This window comes from Symsagittifera roscoffensis, chromosome 4 (assembly GCF_963678635.1).
Source record: "Symsagittifera roscoffensis chromosome 4, txSymRosc1.1, whole genome shotgun sequence".
NCBI lineage: Eukaryota > Metazoa > Xenacoelomorpha > Acoela > Convolutidae > Symsagittifera > Symsagittifera roscoffensis.
The window spans coordinates 19,361,187-19,380,021 of record NC_087065.1 but is presented as its reverse complement, the minus strand read 5'-3'; the positions used below and the strand labels follow the sequence as shown (position 1 = coordinate 19,380,021).

At 34.9% G+C, this 18,835-nt stretch overlaps 1 protein-coding gene across 2 annotated transcripts in view; it reads right to left on the bottom strand.

Moving 5' to 3' along the window:
* Positions 1-10,804, bottom strand: part of LOC134844249 (uncharacterized) — a 56,557-nt gene extending 45,753 nt beyond the window's left edge. For both annotated transcript variants that reach the window (XM_063860838.1, XM_063860839.1), the window contains exons 1-2: positions 9,704-10,804; positions 361-710 (exon numbers count right to left, since the gene is read on the bottom strand). In XM_063860838.1, coding sequence (XP_063716908.1) covers positions 361-710; positions 9,704-10,351 — 998 coding nt within the window. In that variant the 5' untranslated portion in view covers positions 10,352-10,804. The remainder of the gene's footprint in view (positions 1-360; positions 711-9,703) is intronic.
* Positions 10,805-18,835: the final 8,031 nt, after the last annotated feature.

The following is an 18,835-nucleotide window of genomic DNA, read 5'->3' as shown; positions in this document are numbered from 1 at the left end:
AGATTGCTCGTTTTTGGTTCGAATCATTTTAGCAATCGGAATTTTTGCCAGGGTCATAAGTATTCAACCCTTACGCTATAAAAGTACAACAAAATTTTCTTGCTTTTTTCTTTGCTGCTTACAGAAAAACTCCTCTGAAGTATTTTTTTTTTATTTAAAACGGTGTTATGTTATAGAAATAGTTTTGAAATTTAGTGACGATAAACTGCTAAAGCAACAAAAGAGAGGTACTATTGACAGAGAATGCGTCTAATATCTAGGGCAATTGTAATAAAAATTGAAGGGTAAATCTAGGGCAAAAATAAAAACAGCATATGTAAACTCGCGCAAGATGTCAAAAAGCGTTCTTTTTTGACTAACCGCCCAAAGTTAAACCACAACAGTAGCAGAAGAACCAGACAGTAGGGCAACCTATTGCACATTTTCTGGATCTGTTTCAGCGGGAAAAAATCCACTGTCAAGGCCTGCCGGATGTCGTGGTCAAACTTCGACGTCGTCAACATACCACAGACTGTAAGGGAAAATGCGACAGGTCGAAGTGCTTTGCAGAAGGCCAACAAAAGAGGTCGCGTGGCGTCGATTCGTTCGATTTGTTTGAGGGGTTTGTCTTTTTTGATCTCATACTGGAACAATTGCTTAAATCTGGTCGGACTTCGTGATTCGCTCAACCGATTGCTCTGTTTGCGCGGTCTGACGGACGCTTCGAATTCCTGAAATAACACATATTTCATCGTCATTAAGCGAAGCTAAGAACTCTGTTCGAAAACCAAAACTTTATGGTGAATCTGAGCGTATTAAACACCTTTATGACCAATAAAAAATCTCAGCTGAAACATAGATAAATTTTTGAATATTCGAAACTTGGTTCTACAAATTCCACCGAAACTTCAGACTAAATAAAGACTTACCATTATACAGACGACTCTGGGCGAAGTATTAACAACTTATGGTTAATTCGCTAACTGCTTGAAAATACATAATTTTACTACTTTGATCGTCTCATTGAGCAGACCAAAGAAATCGGTGAAAAAAGTCATAAATTTAATTTATTTGACCTCCAAATTAGAGCGCTATATTTTATAGATGTTCCCAATCAAAGCTGTCTATTACTGAAAATGTTACAAAATCTGACTTCCAAAACATTGACGTAATTTTGAGACTATAGTGACGCAGGTTGGAATTATGACACAATTGTTGACACAAAAGGGAAGCGACGCATGAGTTGAACTGATCATTTAAGGACTCTATTCTGTAAAAAAAATCATTCAGGGGCGGATCTAGAAGGGGCCGAAAATAACGTTTTTAGTCCTTTGAGAAGATTCCCATCAGGAAGTTGACCCTACCAAATACCATAGGGTCCTCCTTCTGGTCCTCTAAAATTTTCAAAGGGCGTCTTCAGCTGTTGTTTTTGCACTGGACATTAAAGAATATTTGAGGTGTGAAAGTTTCAAGGTGCGAAAATTCGTCTTATTTGGAGGCTTCAAATTGGGCTCATTTTAAGGATCGAGGCCAGGTATCTGCTAAGAGTCAATCCTGCCCATTCAGCAGTGAATTACGGGACAATCGTGCGATGTTGAAGACAGTGCTCGCAACAAAAAGTCCGTACGGATGCTACAATCTGGGTGATTTTTGGATTGAGGCCCTAAGAAATTAGGCTTATGACTACTTGTGACAGACCGAGACTGTATCACAAAGCCACAGTGCCAGTAGTTTTGTCGAGCTTAAAACTATGCTTTGTCGAGCTTGAAACTAATTAAAAGTTAACTGGAGTAAACATGATGGAGTGTTGACTCTCAAGTTTGACTCTTATTAACATCCTCAAAAAAAATGTGGGAATCAAAAGAAAGGATGTCATTGAAAGATTTGCCGCAAAAATTGAAGACTCAATTTGTCTAACTTTGTTACTTTAAGATTGCAATTAAATCAACCCGGGTCGAGGTCGGGGACTTATGTAGCAACCATTGCGACTCAAAATGGGTATATTACGACCCAAATCGTGCATGTTGCGAACATTGCGACTCAAAATGGGTATGTTGCGACTTTGCGCGATCCAAATAAGGTATGTTGCGACCATTGGGACTCAAAATGGGTATGTTGCGACTTTGTGCGACCGAAATATTTGCGCGACTTTGCACGACGCAAAGCATATATGTTGCGACTTTGTGCGACTCAACAAAGGTATGTTGCAACCATTGTGACTAAAAATGGGTATGTTGCAACTTTGTGCGACCGAAAAATTTGTGCGACTTTGTGGGACCCAAAAAGGTATGTTGCGACCATTGCGACTGAAAATGGTTATCTTGCGACTTTGTGCGACTCAAGCCTCTTGTGGGATGATCGAATTTCGGTTGCAGGAAGTCCATTTCGGCAACCCATTTCGGTCGCAACATGAGTCGCGGACCTCGACCCGGGAATATTTTTGTCAACATATATTTTTTTATTCTCCCAATCGACCTTCAGAATGAAATCCTAGATCTGCTCCTGGTTTTGACCAAAAAACATGTACTTAGCGCGCGCATAGAAAAACTCATAATCGGTCGGCCAAAAATGGATGTTGTAGATTAGTAACATGAATGAAAAAATGCCGTTGAATATTCCTCAATCAACTCATTACCAAAAAATTATTATTTTTTCAACCCTCGAATATAATCTTCCATTATGGGGCCAGAATGTGCACTGGATAGGCGAATAATTTTGTGTCTGTATATTTTCGGATACCAGAGACAAGACTTTAAACATGGTAAAATTTTGTCGGAACGATCAAAGCAAAAGAAAAGAAAAACAAAAAGAGCGTCCTTGTTGCGAAATCTGCTAACAATTCACAAAATGCACAGCTTGGCGTCGCAATGCTTACGACTAGCGTTTTAAAGAAATAATAATTGTCACAAAAATGCCGAAAATTAGAATCAACAATGTTCTTATTTTTGAAAGGTTACATACGATTTTGTTTTCCATCAAAGAAACAAATAGTAGATTAAGTATTTTCGGCGCTTCTCTTATTTTCTTCAAACCCAAAGGTAGAACCGAGGTAATCAATTGAACACGTAACAAGAAAATCTGAAAGTTTGATTGAAAAAATTGGCGTTGTTTGAACGTTAGATAGAGCTTTTAAGATTGTTGTGTAATTATGAGTTGTGAAAGTCTTATTCACGCATTCAGAATTATGCCTATTTAAAAAACCGGATGAAACCTGGACTGGTTTTCAGCGGAAACGGGCTAAACAATTTCGAACTAATTTTTACTCTGAGAGTTATTTTTTGTAAGATTGAAGAATAAATTAAATTCGAAAAATTGCGACTACTTGAATGACAATCCGGTTCAGTAAAAAAAGAATAATTGCTTTGCCTTACATAATAATGATAATAAAAATCATTTCGCAGCAAAGAGAAAAATTTAAAAAGCTTTAAAATGATCGAATTAGTCACCCGATGGCAGGTGTCAATCCTACGCCTCTGCATCCAACATAAGTTCTTTTAGTTTTGGCATCTCAACTGCTAACCAACACCGACTTTAGCAAAAGTAGTACTATGGCTTGATGTTCCAGTTTTTTGGTTGTAAAAGGTTAACTCAAAATCTACTCTGATTTTCTCAAGTTTTAGTTAAATTTGCATCAATTTTATCTATTGGAGCGAAACTATATAAAGGAAGGAAAAACGAATATCCAGACAAACAGCATAGCGAATTTCCGAACACCCACTTCAGGAGGCGGTTTTTCTAAGACGGATTGAATCTCCAATTACATGTTGATAGCACGAAACATATCAAAGGTAAAATATCCCAAATAGGCCAATTTAGAACTTTTAGACCAATATATCTTTATGCAATTCATCATAGGAGTTTTTTTAAATTGTGAGCTCAGAATCTCAAAACTTTTTGAAATATACAAACCGATTACGTAAAAAACTGCTAAAAAATGAAAACAATCCTAGAGAAAAACACACTCGAAGCACACTGTTTTGTCTCTTTCTACAGAAACCGGAAGAGCAAATTCATCTTTTTTTCAATTATTTGTCATTTTTTTTACAAAAGTAATTTCAAATTGACCGAAAACTGCTAGCAAAAATTTCAGCGCTTTGCCCTGATATACGGGCAGTCTTTTTATTTAATTAAGATCAGTTTCTTACTCTTGACTAATTAGGCAATGTAGACCATGAAATAGATGATAATGCAAAAGTTTTGTGGTTGTAAAAGGTTAACATAAAACCTACTCTGATTTTCTTGAATTTTAGTTAAATTTGCATCAACACATCATAGGTGATATCTATTGGAGCAAAACTATATAAAGGAAGGAAAAACGAATATCCAGACAAACAGAATAGTGAACTTCCGATCAATCACTTTAGGATGCGGTTTTTCTAACAAATCTTGGTTACGGTAGTACAAATGGGGATGATTTAGGTTGATTTAGCTTACAAAAAAGCCACAATTTCGAAAAAAGTTTCTGGCCACAGTTTCTGAGTTTTTACTTTTTCAATTTTGGACTAGATGGTTTGAAAAATATCAATGGCATAATAAAAGACGTATCTCTCATATTAATAGTAGAGTTTTTTTACACACTAATCAAGCTATTTGTTATCTCAAGTTTTCAACTTACTGCATTTATTCGACCTCTTTTTACTGTTAAAAAACAAAAGGAAATAAAAGAAAAGAAGGAAAAAAAATAATTTTTTAAAACTTTTTTGGATTCAATTTTTTCAATCTATATTTTCAAAAATTTTTGTCCTACTTGCACAACAACCGCTATCCATATTGTTCCAACCTCAAAAAAAATTGAATATTTATGCTTGGATTAATTTTTATTCAGTAATTTTCGGCGATCGAAATGATAGTTTATAACAAAAAACAAAAAAACATTTATTCCCCATTCAAGATATCGAAAAATATTTTACCTCGGATTGTTTTTTTTGCAAACTGTAAGTGTTTGAAAATTGCCAATTTGGCCATGCTCTAGACTAATTGATGCACGCATTTGAGACTTTATCCATATTCCTGAAAATTAAAGGCGATTTATTTATGCGTGGCGAATTATCCCGCATTATAAAATCGTTCCAAATTATATTGAGGCTAGCTAATCGGTCGTCTTAACTTTGTACGACCTAATTTTTTTCTACCTGGTTTCTGATATTAACCAAAAAAAGAAGTTTCTCACTTTTTCTTTTCCCAAAAAACTATTTGATATGGATTAAGGTGCAGTAGGAACATTCAGGGTATTGCCCTGATATACGAGCAGTCTTGTTTAACTTAATTGCTTGTTTCTAATGAAATCGGAAAGATCACCTAGGCAAATCATCAAAATGCAAAAAATGAATAATGCAACTGGTAGAACTATACCTAAACGAACAAAAAATTTGGGCCATTATGTTCATGAAGTCATAGTGAAACCAGGCATTTACGAATCATATTATTGAAATCTAATATAATTTTTGCAGTTTGCACCACTCGTTTCGATGTTGAATCACTTCGCGGCATCAAAAATAAAATATAAAAGGAAATGTTAATGATCAAGCCCCGGAAGTGAGTGTATCATTTTCGTTGGTTTTCCAAATGATGAAATCAATTAAGCAGAAAAACGTAATTTTTGTTTTAACAATTTCTTCCGAGATTAAAACCATCAAAGCAAATCACTGAAGTAAATCGGGTCACGGGTAAAAGTTTTTAATTATTTGATGCTTCTTTTTCTACAGGCAATCCATACGTGTCAACTTCTGGTTTTATCACGGGATGGGGACTCCTATATGAAAAAAACTTACATTATTTAACTCGGGCTCCGGGACGTTGCGGATTCTCTTAGAAAAACGCTGAAGTATAAACACTAGTTTAATTATAACAAAGTCTGACTATTTTTTCAGCCGCAAGGATAAAGATTATAGTTTTCTTTTTATCATTTGCGCTAACATTTGAATTAAATAAAAACGACTGTCATAAACTCCAAAATTGATTATTTCGTTTTTTTTTTTCATTTCAAGCTGATGCGATCAGGGACAAAATTTCTTAGAATGTTTTTCTCTATAAGAGAATCATGTAGACGATCACTTCATTATTGAACCTCAGATACAAGATGGTGTGAAATTTTGAAGAAACAAATTCAAACTCTAACCTCATTTTTTTCGAAAACAATAGCTCGAAAGGATCAGAAGAACAAAAGACGGGGTAGCACCCGAATAACTTGATTACTGCAAAAAAAAACATGCGAAATCGTACCGTATAGATTTCAGGAGCAGTGTGTGTCACATTTACAAAAAAAGACCATAATGCAACCAACAATTTAATATTTATAGGCGACGAGTACTTGTTTAAGCATTTAAAAAATGGACGCAGTGGCTTGAAGCCGAGCATGCGCTTGCCCCTGTCGACTTTTTGTTTTTCACTTCGGACCCCCATATAACTTCAATTAAAAACCCAGGTTTTTTTCAAGAAAAATCAGGTACAACAAACGTTTCTTTGAGTGGGTCGAATGATATATGATATTAAAGCTCTCTCGTATGTGATTCAATTTTTAAATTTTTGTAAAGAGTTTTTAGTGCCAAGAAAAAATATTTTTGAAGTAAAGTGAAAGTTTTTGACAAAAACGCATTATTTTTGTAATATATTTGCTTTTTGTACCTCCTTTAGAAAGGCCACGCAACAAATAAACGTCACTGGGGCTATTTTTATAGCAATTGGCTGCCCATTTTTGTTAGTTTTTCTCTTTGCTCACTGAAATAAAAAAAGCAATAGTATATAAAGATAGCAAAAATTGATTTTTTTTCATAAGACACGGGCAATATAAGCATCGAGTCTAGGCCAAACGCTACTCAACATGATGAATTTTAACAGCAAACAAGCGCTTGCTGAATAGGCATGATTATGTCACGAAACTTTTGCTCAGCTTCGATTTTTATGATAATGAATCTTATGGTATAATTTTTTTCACACTTCGAGAGAGATGAAAACAGTATGTGGGTATGTTAACGTTTAAGTTCCCCTTCATTCAATTTCTTTTCCGAACATCTTGTAGTATATTTTTCACCAGTTTTTTCTATCTTAGATAAAAAAATTTGTATAAACAAAATTGGTCAGCATTTTGTAGCTTTTCTGATCAAAACAGTTTTTTCATCCTTTATGAAAATTGGGATCTTTGTAATCTCTCACATTCACCTTTGAGTTATTTTAGACTTTTGGTGTTTTTTTCTTTTGGGGAAGGGCTTGCGATCTTTTGAAAGTAAAATGTTTAATCACATTGCCGGATTTCGCTGAAAAATGTTATGCAGACTAATTAGGCCACGACAAACATATTTGGTCTTGATAGTTACCCTTTTGAATTGATGCTCATGTGAAATGGGGGGATGTGGCGAAAAGCAAAAGTGCCTAATTTTGCACAATTTTTACGTAGAGCAAATTGGCTTTTTTATGACCAAAAAGACAAATTGATGCCAAAAGTGAGAGTGGAAAAATTGCCCATTTTGTATATTTTGTTTAAAAAAAACAATTGCGCTATCAGAAATCCTCTCCTCTCTCAAATAAAATTTCACTGGCACCTAAATCTAATAATGATTTTTGAAGAAAACGCGGAATAGTTATGCTTGGGGTCTTTTTGTATTCAGTCAAACTTTGACTTTTTAACAAAACATTTTTGACATGAGGTTCTTGTACAATCTGAAAAATATTGCAAAAGTTGTAATAGTGCTTTTGAGAGATAAGGTATTCAATTTAAACCTGGGACATTTTGCTTTCATATCGCCTGCGTAAACAGCGGAATAAGATGTAGTAAATTGAACTGATGAATGCCATTTTGTTTTACGATAAGGATAAGGGACGCTAAATACACTTGTAGTCTACATTAGCGTATGCGAAAACTGAAGATAGATTAAGTTTTTTCGAACCACACGCTATGTAATGTATAGAGTGATATAAATTTCATAGAGCAAAGTGCCAAATCGACATAATAGTATGCCTCAATTCAGTTCGAAGCATTCTAAGACGGATTGAATCTCCAATTACATGTTGATAGCACGAAACATATCAAAGGTAAAATATCACAAATAGGCCATTTTAGAAATCTTTAGACCCATATAACTTTATGCAATTCATCATAGGAGTTTTTTGTAAATTTTGAGCTCAGGATCTCAAAACTTTTTAAAATATACAAAACGAAAAGCAAATTCATCTTTTTTTCAATTATTTGTCATTTTTTTACAAAAATAAATTCAGATTGACCGAAAACTGCTAGAAAAAATTTCAGCGCTTTGCCCTGATATACGGGCAGTCTTTTTATTTAATCAAGATCAGTTTCTTACTCTAGGCAATTAGGCAATGTAGACCATGAAATAGATGATAATGCGAAGTAGAGGGGAAAACGAAAAGGAAGAGGGAGGCGTAAGAAGCCCAATGCTCATTTTCTTACAGCATTTAAATTGAGAAAAAGTTTTAAAAAAAGAGCTAAAATGAGACAAAATTGCTTTTTGCTGAAGTAATTGCACATTTTAAAGGTTTTGGTCAAAAAAAAATTGCGCTTTTTTGCGTCCAATCTTCTCTCAAAGTAATTTTCAAGAACACCGAAAGCTATTTAAAACATGATCAAGGTTACCTGCATCCAAGCTTAGGCGTAAGTAGTCGATTATAACTGATTATTATGATAATTTTTTGACAATTATAAATGATTATAATTACCAAAATTAGGTGTTAAAATGATTTATAATCGATTATAATCGTGATATTTCCAGGAGATTATAATCTCTTATAATGGATTTAATTGATTATAGTTTATAAAAAACCTTAAAATCAATTATAATCGATTATAAGAGACTATAACCTCTTATTTTGCCAAAATTTTGTCCAACCAAAACAATATTTCAAATATCTCTCATGGGTAATTAGTTTTCTGTCAAAAAAGAATCTCTGAAAGCGAGACCTTTGTTACTTTTTTGTTCAACTGAACACAAAGCTTTACCACGAAACAAAAGTTTTCTTCAAAAGTTTTGTTCAACTGAACACAAAGCTTTACCACGAAACAAAAGATTAAAAATTTGAATTGATTTAAAAACAATTTTTTCATTTTTCACAGGAACCAACGTCTATAAAAAGCATAAAATATAGGCAATTCAGATGCATGTTCGAAGACAAAATGGGCTAACAAAAAGGATTATAATCGATTATAATCGATTCTAATGGATTTTTGAGCAAAATATATGAAATATCAAAAATACCGAATTACCGAAAAGTTCAAAAATAGTGTCAGAATCATTGATTTTTGAGATCTGAAATAACCAAAAACACAAAATTTCACATCTGAAATTAGATCTAAAATAGATTTTTTTAGATCTGAAAAAACCAGGAAAAACAAAATTTTAGATCTGAAATAAGATCTGAAATAACCCATTCCTAAAGTATCCAAGCTATTCCTAAGTTAAGATCTGAAAAAGTTTGTTTCAGATCTGAATTAGATCATTTGCTAGGTACAGGTTAGCTTTGGCATTCAAAAACTGCCTATTTCGCCTTGATGGCTGCCTATTGAATTTTGGTTTTTTTTCTAGTTTTTGTATGGGTTGCTGTTTGAAGAGGCAAACTTTTTTAAGGTATTTAGTTTACAAAAATTTTAAATACACAGAGGGGGTTTATAAAACTACACTAATTTGAAAAAAAAATTAGTTTTCTTTCGCACAGTAACCGGCTATACTTCTATTATTTGTTTATGTTCAAGTTTCATTGCAATTTTTCAACTTACTTTTGGACAATAGTAGCGACAGCAGTCGTATAGGTGTGTATGGTTTTCAAATTGTGGCTGCACTTGCTGTTGATAATTATTCGAAAACGTTCGGCTTCTGTGACATGTGTTCTTGTTGTCGCCATCTATCGGTAAAAGTGAGGTCACGTTATTAACATCACTTTCGCCTGTCTGTGGAATGGTAATTGAAGTATGATCATTACAAAATTGGTAACTGTTGCTTTTGGCATTCAATAACTGCTTATTTCGCTTTGATGGCTGTCTTCTCATTTTTGATAACTTCCTGAAAAAATCTTGGTTTTTCTCTGGTTTTTGTCTGGATTGCTGTCTGAAGAGGGCAACTTTATTAAATTGGTTAAGTTTACAGCAATTATTAACCAAATTGGGCTGATTAACTTGAGTAACGGGGCTAACGGCATTACCGTGTTGTATGTCATTGACCGCATCGGAATGACAAACTGAATAACTATTATCCTTTTTCCCGTTTTTTGAACTAGTTGTGACACTTCGTGATCGGGCTAACTTATGATCATTTGAAATTTCAGCCGGGTGGAAAATAACGTTTCCGTTGCTGTTCGGAGATATCCTTGTCTGATGATTGCAGTTTGGAACCATCTCATCTTGGTTGCTTACGTTTAGTACCATCATTTTAACGGTAATCAAACAAGGAAATTAAACAACAAAACGCTTAAAGGAATTGGATTAATTGGATTAAGTTGTTAATTAAAAAATAGTGTTGCAGTATATGTAGATTCCGAAGTTGTTAACAGTTCGAACTATTCGAAAGTTGCAACCTGCAAATTGTTCTGAGAATTCGGCTGCAAATTCTAATCCTCGGGTCAAATTAGAAACAATTCATTCCTTTCGAACTAATTCAAGTTGTAATTCAAGTTCGAACTAATTCAAGTTGCCGGGTGGAAAATAACGTTTCCGTTGCTGTTCGGAGATATCCTTGTCTGATGATTGCAGTTTGGAACCATCTCATCTTGGTTGCTTACGTTTAGTACCATCATTTTAACGGTAATCAAACAAGGAAATTAAACAACAAAACGCTTAAAGGAATTGGATTAATTGGATTAAGTTGTTAAATGAAAAATAGTGTTGCAGTATATGTAGATTCCGAAGTTGTTAACAGTTCGAACTATTCGAAAGTTGCAACCTGCAAATTGTTCTGAGAATTCGGCTGCAAATTCTAATCCTCGGGTCAAATTAAAAACAATTCATTCCTTTCGAACTAATTCAAGTTGTAATTCAAGTTCGAACTAATTCAAGTTGCCGGGTGGAAAATAACGTTTCCGTTGCTGTTCGGAGATATCCTTGTCTGATGATTGCAGTTTGGAACCATCTCATCTTGGTTGCTTACGTTTAGTACCATCATTTTAACGGTAATCAAACAAGGAAATTAAACAACAAAACGCTTAAAGGAATTGGATTAATTGGATTAAGTTGTTAAATGAAAAATAGTGTTGCAGTATATGTAGATTCCGAAGTTGTTAGCAGTTCGAACTACTCGAAAGTTGCAACCTGCAAATTGTTCTGAGAATTCGGCTGCAAATTCTAATCCTCGGGTCAAATTAGAAACAAAAGAATTGGATTAATTGGATTAAGTTGTTAAATGAAAAATAGTGTTGCAGTATATGTAGATTCCGAAGTTGTTAACAGTTCGAACTATTCGAAAGTTGCAACCTGCAAATTGTTCTGAGAATTCGGCTGCAAATTCTAATCCTCGGGTCAAATTAGAAACAGTTCATTCCTTTCGGACTAATTCAAGCTGTAAAAGAACCTCTTAATCATATACAACAAGAGGCAAATGTCATAATCATGTTTTACGTAGAGTTAAATTGCCCACAAGTCAAAATTTGAGCTCGTCGCTGGAAGCCAAAGTTTCGTTTGATTAGGTTTTTCAAGCCAGATAACCATAACAAACCCCATTCCTTCCAGAGACTCGAAAATTTTGTTGATTTAGTGGCCGATAATTTGCAGTTTATGTCTAATCTGTTGGTTTGAAACCTGAAAATTAGGTTTACATTGATTCATAACGTGTCAAGTTAATATTTTTTCCATAAAAGTGGTGCGAATTTTTGATCACATGTGAAAAGTTGTTCAGGCATAAGTCCAAACTATTTGAAAGACTATAAAATTCTGAAGTACAGGTGAATATCCAAAGTTACCGAATCCAAAACCACAATAATCATAACACCTCTTTTTAAGAATCAGCTTGCCAAATTACCTACATCAAAATTTTGATAGTTTCGAATAACCATGCCAGATAACCAGGTAAAAAATTGAATAAAAAGAAACTTTGAATTCAAATTTGGAGTTCAGTTTCTCATTTTAAGTCTCACTAAGGAAAAATCGACTTTCTTCAAATCAAACAAATCGAAAATCAAATTGCGAAAGTTTAATTTAGTTTTCATATTTTCGCGTTAAAATATTTTCATTTACAGCATTTTGTCGTGACATAATCAATAAACCTGAATAAAACGCTTCGTTAAACCGATTCAAGGGGAAGGTTTTACTGTTAATAGACAACAAAAAAATACATTTTTTTCCAGTATATTTCCAAATTATTCAAAACTCACTGGTAACATTGATTTTAATGCAGATAAATAGTCGCAACGTCTTTAACGCGGAGTAACTGAAATTTCAGCCAATCATGACTGAATTCTTGAAAAAATAGACAACAATGACATTTCACAGGATAAAGGAAAAGATAGAAACTTCTATACTGTAAAAGAGATTCTAAAAGTGATATATTAATAATACCACCATTCAAAAAGTCTAGCTAAGAGATCAATCAAGAAATTTGAAAGGGCACAGACAAATCGTAAAATCCGATGAAATCCCGCAAAGTCTTTTCCCGGGCCGAGGTTGTGATTCTATGACCAGTAATTGCATTAAGACGCGCAAAACTGACAACTTTTAAGCATTCGACCCAAACCGCAAATTGAAGCTTATTGAATCTGCGAACTTAGTAAAACGCTGGGTTCATAACACTAACTGTATCCAAATTACAGACTCTGTTTTTTTTTAATTCGATACCAAAAGCTTTCCAGGAATAATAAGGGAGAGAACAAAATTACACAACCAAAAACTTATTTTGCTATTTTGTTTTCGTTTACCAGAAATAACACGCCAAAAATCAAGCTTAGGGTTTGATTTTAAAATTGATTTTCTGTCATTTGGCTCTACTCAAATTTACTAAGTTAAGAAAATAGGAAAACAAGATAGTCTGCATGGATAGACAACCTATTTTGGTCAAAAAAAAATTCGGCAAAAAAAATTAAATCATACAATAAATTTCCATGGTCCATGTCGTTGAACCATAATTTTTAAGGTCTTTCAATTGATTGTTTTCATTATTCAAAAATCAGTTATAAATGGAATTGACAAACAACTGTTTTACGCCAAAAAAAGTTCGAAAAATCCGCCAACTGAGAAAATAGCACTATTCGATTTTTAAAGTAATCAACCATAATAAAATCTCAGGGACTCGTTCGTCTAGCTGCTACAGGAAAAATTGCTATCCTGGTCTGGATGGGCAGCAACTATGGTAAACAATTTCCACCGACAAACAAGTCTCCGTTGTTCGCCAACACCATTTGTTAGCAGGCTGAGTGCCAGTCCCAGCCATGTAATTTAAAAATAATAATTTCAGAGAAGATCTATACCATTTGCCCTGCTGAGTGTCTGTCTGGGCCTTTTATTTAAACTGAATAACTTCCGAGAAAAGCGAAAACCATTTACCATGCTAAGTCCCAGCATAGGTCTTTTATTTCGAGTGAATATCTTACCATGCTGAGTGCAAGCCCCGACCACATATTTCAAATAAATAACTTCCGACTAGGCCGAAAGCTATTTGTCATGCGGACTGCAAGTCCCGACCTTTTATTTGAATTAAAAAGTTTCCGCGAAAATCGAAAAACATTTGACATGCTGAGGGACTTGCAGTCCCGGTTTTTTTTTCATTCAAAAAGTTCAGAGAAGACCGAACACCTTTCGCTTTGCTGAGTGCCGGTCACGGCCACTTACTTCGAAACAAAAAATTTTCTGAGAAAACCAAAAACCACTCGCCATGCTGACTGCGATTCTCGGCCATTTATTTCAAATCAAAAATTTCCGAGAAGAGCGAAAACCATATGCCATGCTGAGTGCCAATTCCTGTCACTTGTTTGAAAAAAACTCCGAGAAGACTGAAAACTGTTTACCATGCTGAGTGCCAGTCGTCACGGGAATATGTTTCAATTAAACAATTTCAGAGAAGACCGAAAACTGTTTGCCATGCTAAGTGCCAGTCATGGCCATTAATTTGAAATATCGAAATTTCGAGAAGACTCAAAACCATTTGCCATTGCCCCGGACTCTTATTTAAAATAAAACTTCCGAGAAGATAGAAAATTGTTTGCCATGATGAGTGCCAGATCCGGGAAACTACTTCAAAAAAAAAATAACCGAGGAGACGGCGGAAAACTGCTTACCATGCTACGTGCCAGTCTCGGCTAATAACTTGAAATATCGAAACTTTGAGAAGACCAAAAACCATTTATCCTGCTGAGTGCCAAGCCCAGCGTTAATCTTTAAAGTAAAAAAACGAAAATGACCGAAAGCTGCTTGTCATGCTGAGTGACAGTCGCGGTCAAACATTTCAAGTAAGCAACAAGACACTTCCCAAAAAAACTGAAAAAAAATTGTCTTACTGATTTCAAGTGGCGCCTTTTTTTCAAGTGAACAATTTTCGAGAAAATGGAAAATTATTTGCCATGCTGAGCGCTAGTCCCGGCCAAACAACTCAAAAAAAAAACTTCTCAAAAAACCAAAAAAAAAACTGTCTTTTTGATTGCAAGTCTCGCATTTTTTTTTCAAATGAATGTTTTCGAGAAAACGGAGAATCTTTTGCCATGCTGAGTGCCAACCCAAGCCAATTACTTCAAGAAAACGTATTTTCCGAAAAGACCAAATAAAATCGCCATGCTGTGTGCAATTCCCCGGTATTCATTTAAGTCAATATTTTTCGAGAAGACCAAAAACCATTTGCCCGCCGATTGCCAGCCCCGTGTACTTAATTAAAACACAAATTTCGAGAGGATCAAAAACTGTTTGCCATGCTAGGCCCGGGATTTTTTTAATTTAAAAAAATTCCGAGAAGACACAAAACTGTTTACCATGCTAAGTGCCCGTCCCGCCATTAATTTGAAACATAGATTTTTCGAGAAAAATAAAAACCATTTGCCATGTCGAGTGCCAGCTCCGAGTATTTATTTGAAACTAAAAAAACTCGGAAAGGACATAAAACTGTTTGCCATGCTGAGTGCTACCACGGAGAAAGCATTTCAAAAAAACAACTTCCCAAAAAACCGAATAATTCTGCCTTACTGATTGCTAGTTTTGGTCTTAATTTTTTCAAAAAAAGTTTTTTTTCGATAAATTGGGAAACCATTTGCCATGTTGACTGCCAGTCCCAGTCATTTGTTTCAAGTAGAAAAATTTCCGAGAAGAACTAGATTTGTTTGCCATACTGAGTGTCAGTTTTGGAAATTACATCAAACAATAAATATCACAGAAGAACGAATGCTGTTGCTTATGCTAAATGCCAGTCCCGGCCACTAATTTGAATTCACAAAATTTCGAGAGAACCAAAAAGCATTTACCATGCAGTGTGCCAACCTTAGGCACTTATTTGCAACAAAAAATTTCCGCGAAAACCCAAAACTGTTTGCCATGCTGATTGCCAGTCCCAGCCAAACATTTCAAATAAACAACTTCCCAAAAACCCAAAAACAATTTGCCTGGCTGATTGCTAATCTGGGCCTTTATTTTTAAATAAATATTTTCCAATAAAATGGAAAACAATTTATCATGCTGAGAACCAGTCCCGGCAGCTTTTTTAAAACAAACAATTTTCAAAAGGAATAGAAAGTATTGGCCATGCTGATTGCCTGTCTTAAATTTTCACTTCAACTAAACAAAATATCCGAGAAAACCGATTCATTTGCTTTGCTGACCACCAGTATTGCCCATTTACTTCAATAAAATATTTACCCAGAAAACCGAAAACCATTTACCATGATGAGAGCCACTCCCAGCAATCATTTCAAATGAACAGCTTCTCAAAAGACTTATATCGAAACATCAATTTCTCAAAAAACAAAATTGTTTGTCATGGGAATTGCTACTCTTGCCCTTTTTTTCAACTAACTTTTTCCGGGAAGAACGAAACCCATTCGCCATGCTGACTGCCAGTCCCATGCTGGTTGCCAGTTTTGAACTTCCATTTCAAATAATTAATTTGCGAGAAAATCGAAATTTGTTTACCATGACGAGTGCCAGTCCCTTCAATCAAAGAAACACCAATAAGACCAAAAAATGTTTGCCTGGCCAAGCGCCAATATCGGCTATTTCTTTCAATCAAATACTTTCTGACAAAACTGAAAGCAGTTTAATAAGCTGAGAATCATTCCTTGCCAATTATTTCAATAAATAATAAGCCAGATGACCGAAAATTATTCATCATGTTCAGAACCAATCCCGGCCACTTAATGTAATTTAACAGTTTCCGAGAAGACCGAAAACGAATTGCCATTCCGAGAGTCAGTACCGGCCACTAACTTCAAATATCTAATTTCCAAAAAGATCGAAAATGTTTTGTCTTGCTGATTGGCAGTCTTGGCCTTTTGTTTCAAAAAAATTTCCAATAAAAAAGAAAATCTTTAGCCATGTTGAGTGCCACTCCTAGCCATTTAATCCAAACGATTCAATACATAGAAAACTGACACTCTTTTACCATGCTGCGAGCCAGTCTCTGTTATTTATTCAAAATCAATAATTTTTGAAAGGAATTAGTTCGATTCGCCAAACGATTCACCATGCAATTCAACCGGCCCATTTTGACAAATAATTAGTCAACGAGAAGACCGAAAACTATTTGCCAAATTTAGTGCCAATTCCAGCAATTTAATTCAATTAAAAAAAATCGAGAAAACCAAAAACCAATTACCAAGTCGAGAGCCAGTCAAGGTGTTTTTAGGTTTTTTTCTTCCAAATCAAAAACTCCGAGAGAATCGAAAACGGTTCAACATGCTGAGTTCTGTCCGGGCCACTCATTGAAATTAAATTGTTTCCGAGAAGACCGAAAAATAGTTAACATGATGAGCGCCAGTCCCGGCCGTCTTTTTCAGTTTAACAAGTTCAAAGAAAACCGAAAATCATTTACTATGCTGAGAGCCAGTCCCTGATGTTTATTTCAATTAAAAATACCGAGAAGAACGAAAAGTAACTACCAAGCTGAGCGTCCATCCCAATTCGTTTCTAAATAAAAAAACTTCGAGAGGATTCAAAATCTTTCAGCAAGTTTGGTGCCAGTCCCGACTTTTTTTTGCAATTAATTAATTTGCCAGAAGACACTCCCGTCTATAAATTTTTACAAAAATTTTTCCGAACAAACCGAAAACCATTTGACTTCATTTATTAAATGATGTCTTGTCCTTTAATTTCAAATAGTTTTTTTTCCCAGAAAACCAGAAACCATTCCCGTGCTGAGTGCTTTTCATTTAAAACAGGAAAATTCCAAGACTGAAAACTGTTCACCATGCTGGTTGCACGTTTTGGACTTTCAACTCAAACAAATAATTTCCGAGAAAAATGAAATGTGTTTACTAAGGTGAGTGCCAGTCCCAGACACTATCTTCAATCAAAAAAATGCCAAGACGACCAAATTCTGTTTGCCACGCTGAGCGCCAGTACCGGCAATTTCTTTCAATTAAACAATTTCTACCAAAACTGAAAGCCATTTAATAAGCTGAGAAGCAGTCCCGGCCAATCAATCTAATCAATAATTAACCAGATGACCAAAGAGTTTTCACAATGCTCAGAGACAATCCCGGCCACTTAATGCAAATAGTCAATTTCAAAAAGCTCGAAATTTTTCTGATTTGCTAACTGCCAGTTTTGGTTTTGTTTCAAAAAATTTCCAATAAAAACGGAAACCATTTGCCATGCTGAGTGCCACTCTTAGCCATTTGTTTCAAATGTATTATTACCGAGTTGATTGAAGCTCCTTTACCATGCTGCGAGCCACTCATGCTGCGAGCCACTCTAGTCCCAGCCACTCATTGCAAGTAAACTGTTTCAGAGAAAACCTTAAGTCATTTACCATGCTGAGAGCCAGTTCCGGCTATTGATTCCAAATCAATAAATTCCGAGAAGACCAAAATTGATTCGCCATCTGAGTGCTGAGCCCGGCTACTTATCGCAAACAAATGAAGTCCGAGTAGACCGAAAAACACTAGTCATACAGAATGCCAATCCCGGTCACTTAATGCAAAGAAATGTTTTCCGAGAAGACCGAAGACAAATTGCTATTCCGAGAGCTAGTCCCGGCCACTTGTTTCAAGTATCTAAATTCCAAAAAAAATCGAAAATTATTTGCCTTGCTAATTGCCAGTCTTGGCCTTTAGTTTAGAAAAAAATAGCATAAAAACGAAACCCATTTGCCATGCCGAGTGTCAGTCCCAGCCATTTATTTCAAACGACTCAAAGTGCTGATTAAAATTATCCGGGCAAAACGAACAAAACTTGAAATTTCAAACGCGTTTTACTCGAATTGGGTAAAGATTAGACAAAAAGTGAACAGAACAAAAGTTGCTGAGAATTTCATCAGAAATAGTATGGTGCACTTTCTTCTCCGAAACTCTCAACCAAAATCTAACCCTAAAAATGGTTCACTTTGGGTTTTTCTAATTAATCAGAAACTACGCTGAAACTATTTTGTTAATTGATGGGATAATTATATCAAGAGAAGCCTCAAATTTCTACTAGAGTTAAATTCCAAAAACTTGACTAAACTGTTTAAAATTTGTTTTTGAACAAAGATTTTGGATTTTATATAATAAAAAGCACTGTTCTTGGTTATCAAGTAAAAAAATTTTCTCTTATACGGGTTTTTGAAGATTCAACCCTCGTAGAACTTTGTTGGGATGTTTAAGAGATTTCTTGTGATACAATTATCCCATCAATTAACAAAGTAATTTCAGCGCAGTTTCTGATTAATTAGAAAAACCCAAAGTGACCCATGTTAGGGTTAATGTTTGGTTGACAATTTCGGAGAAGAAAATGCACCATACCAATTCTGATGAA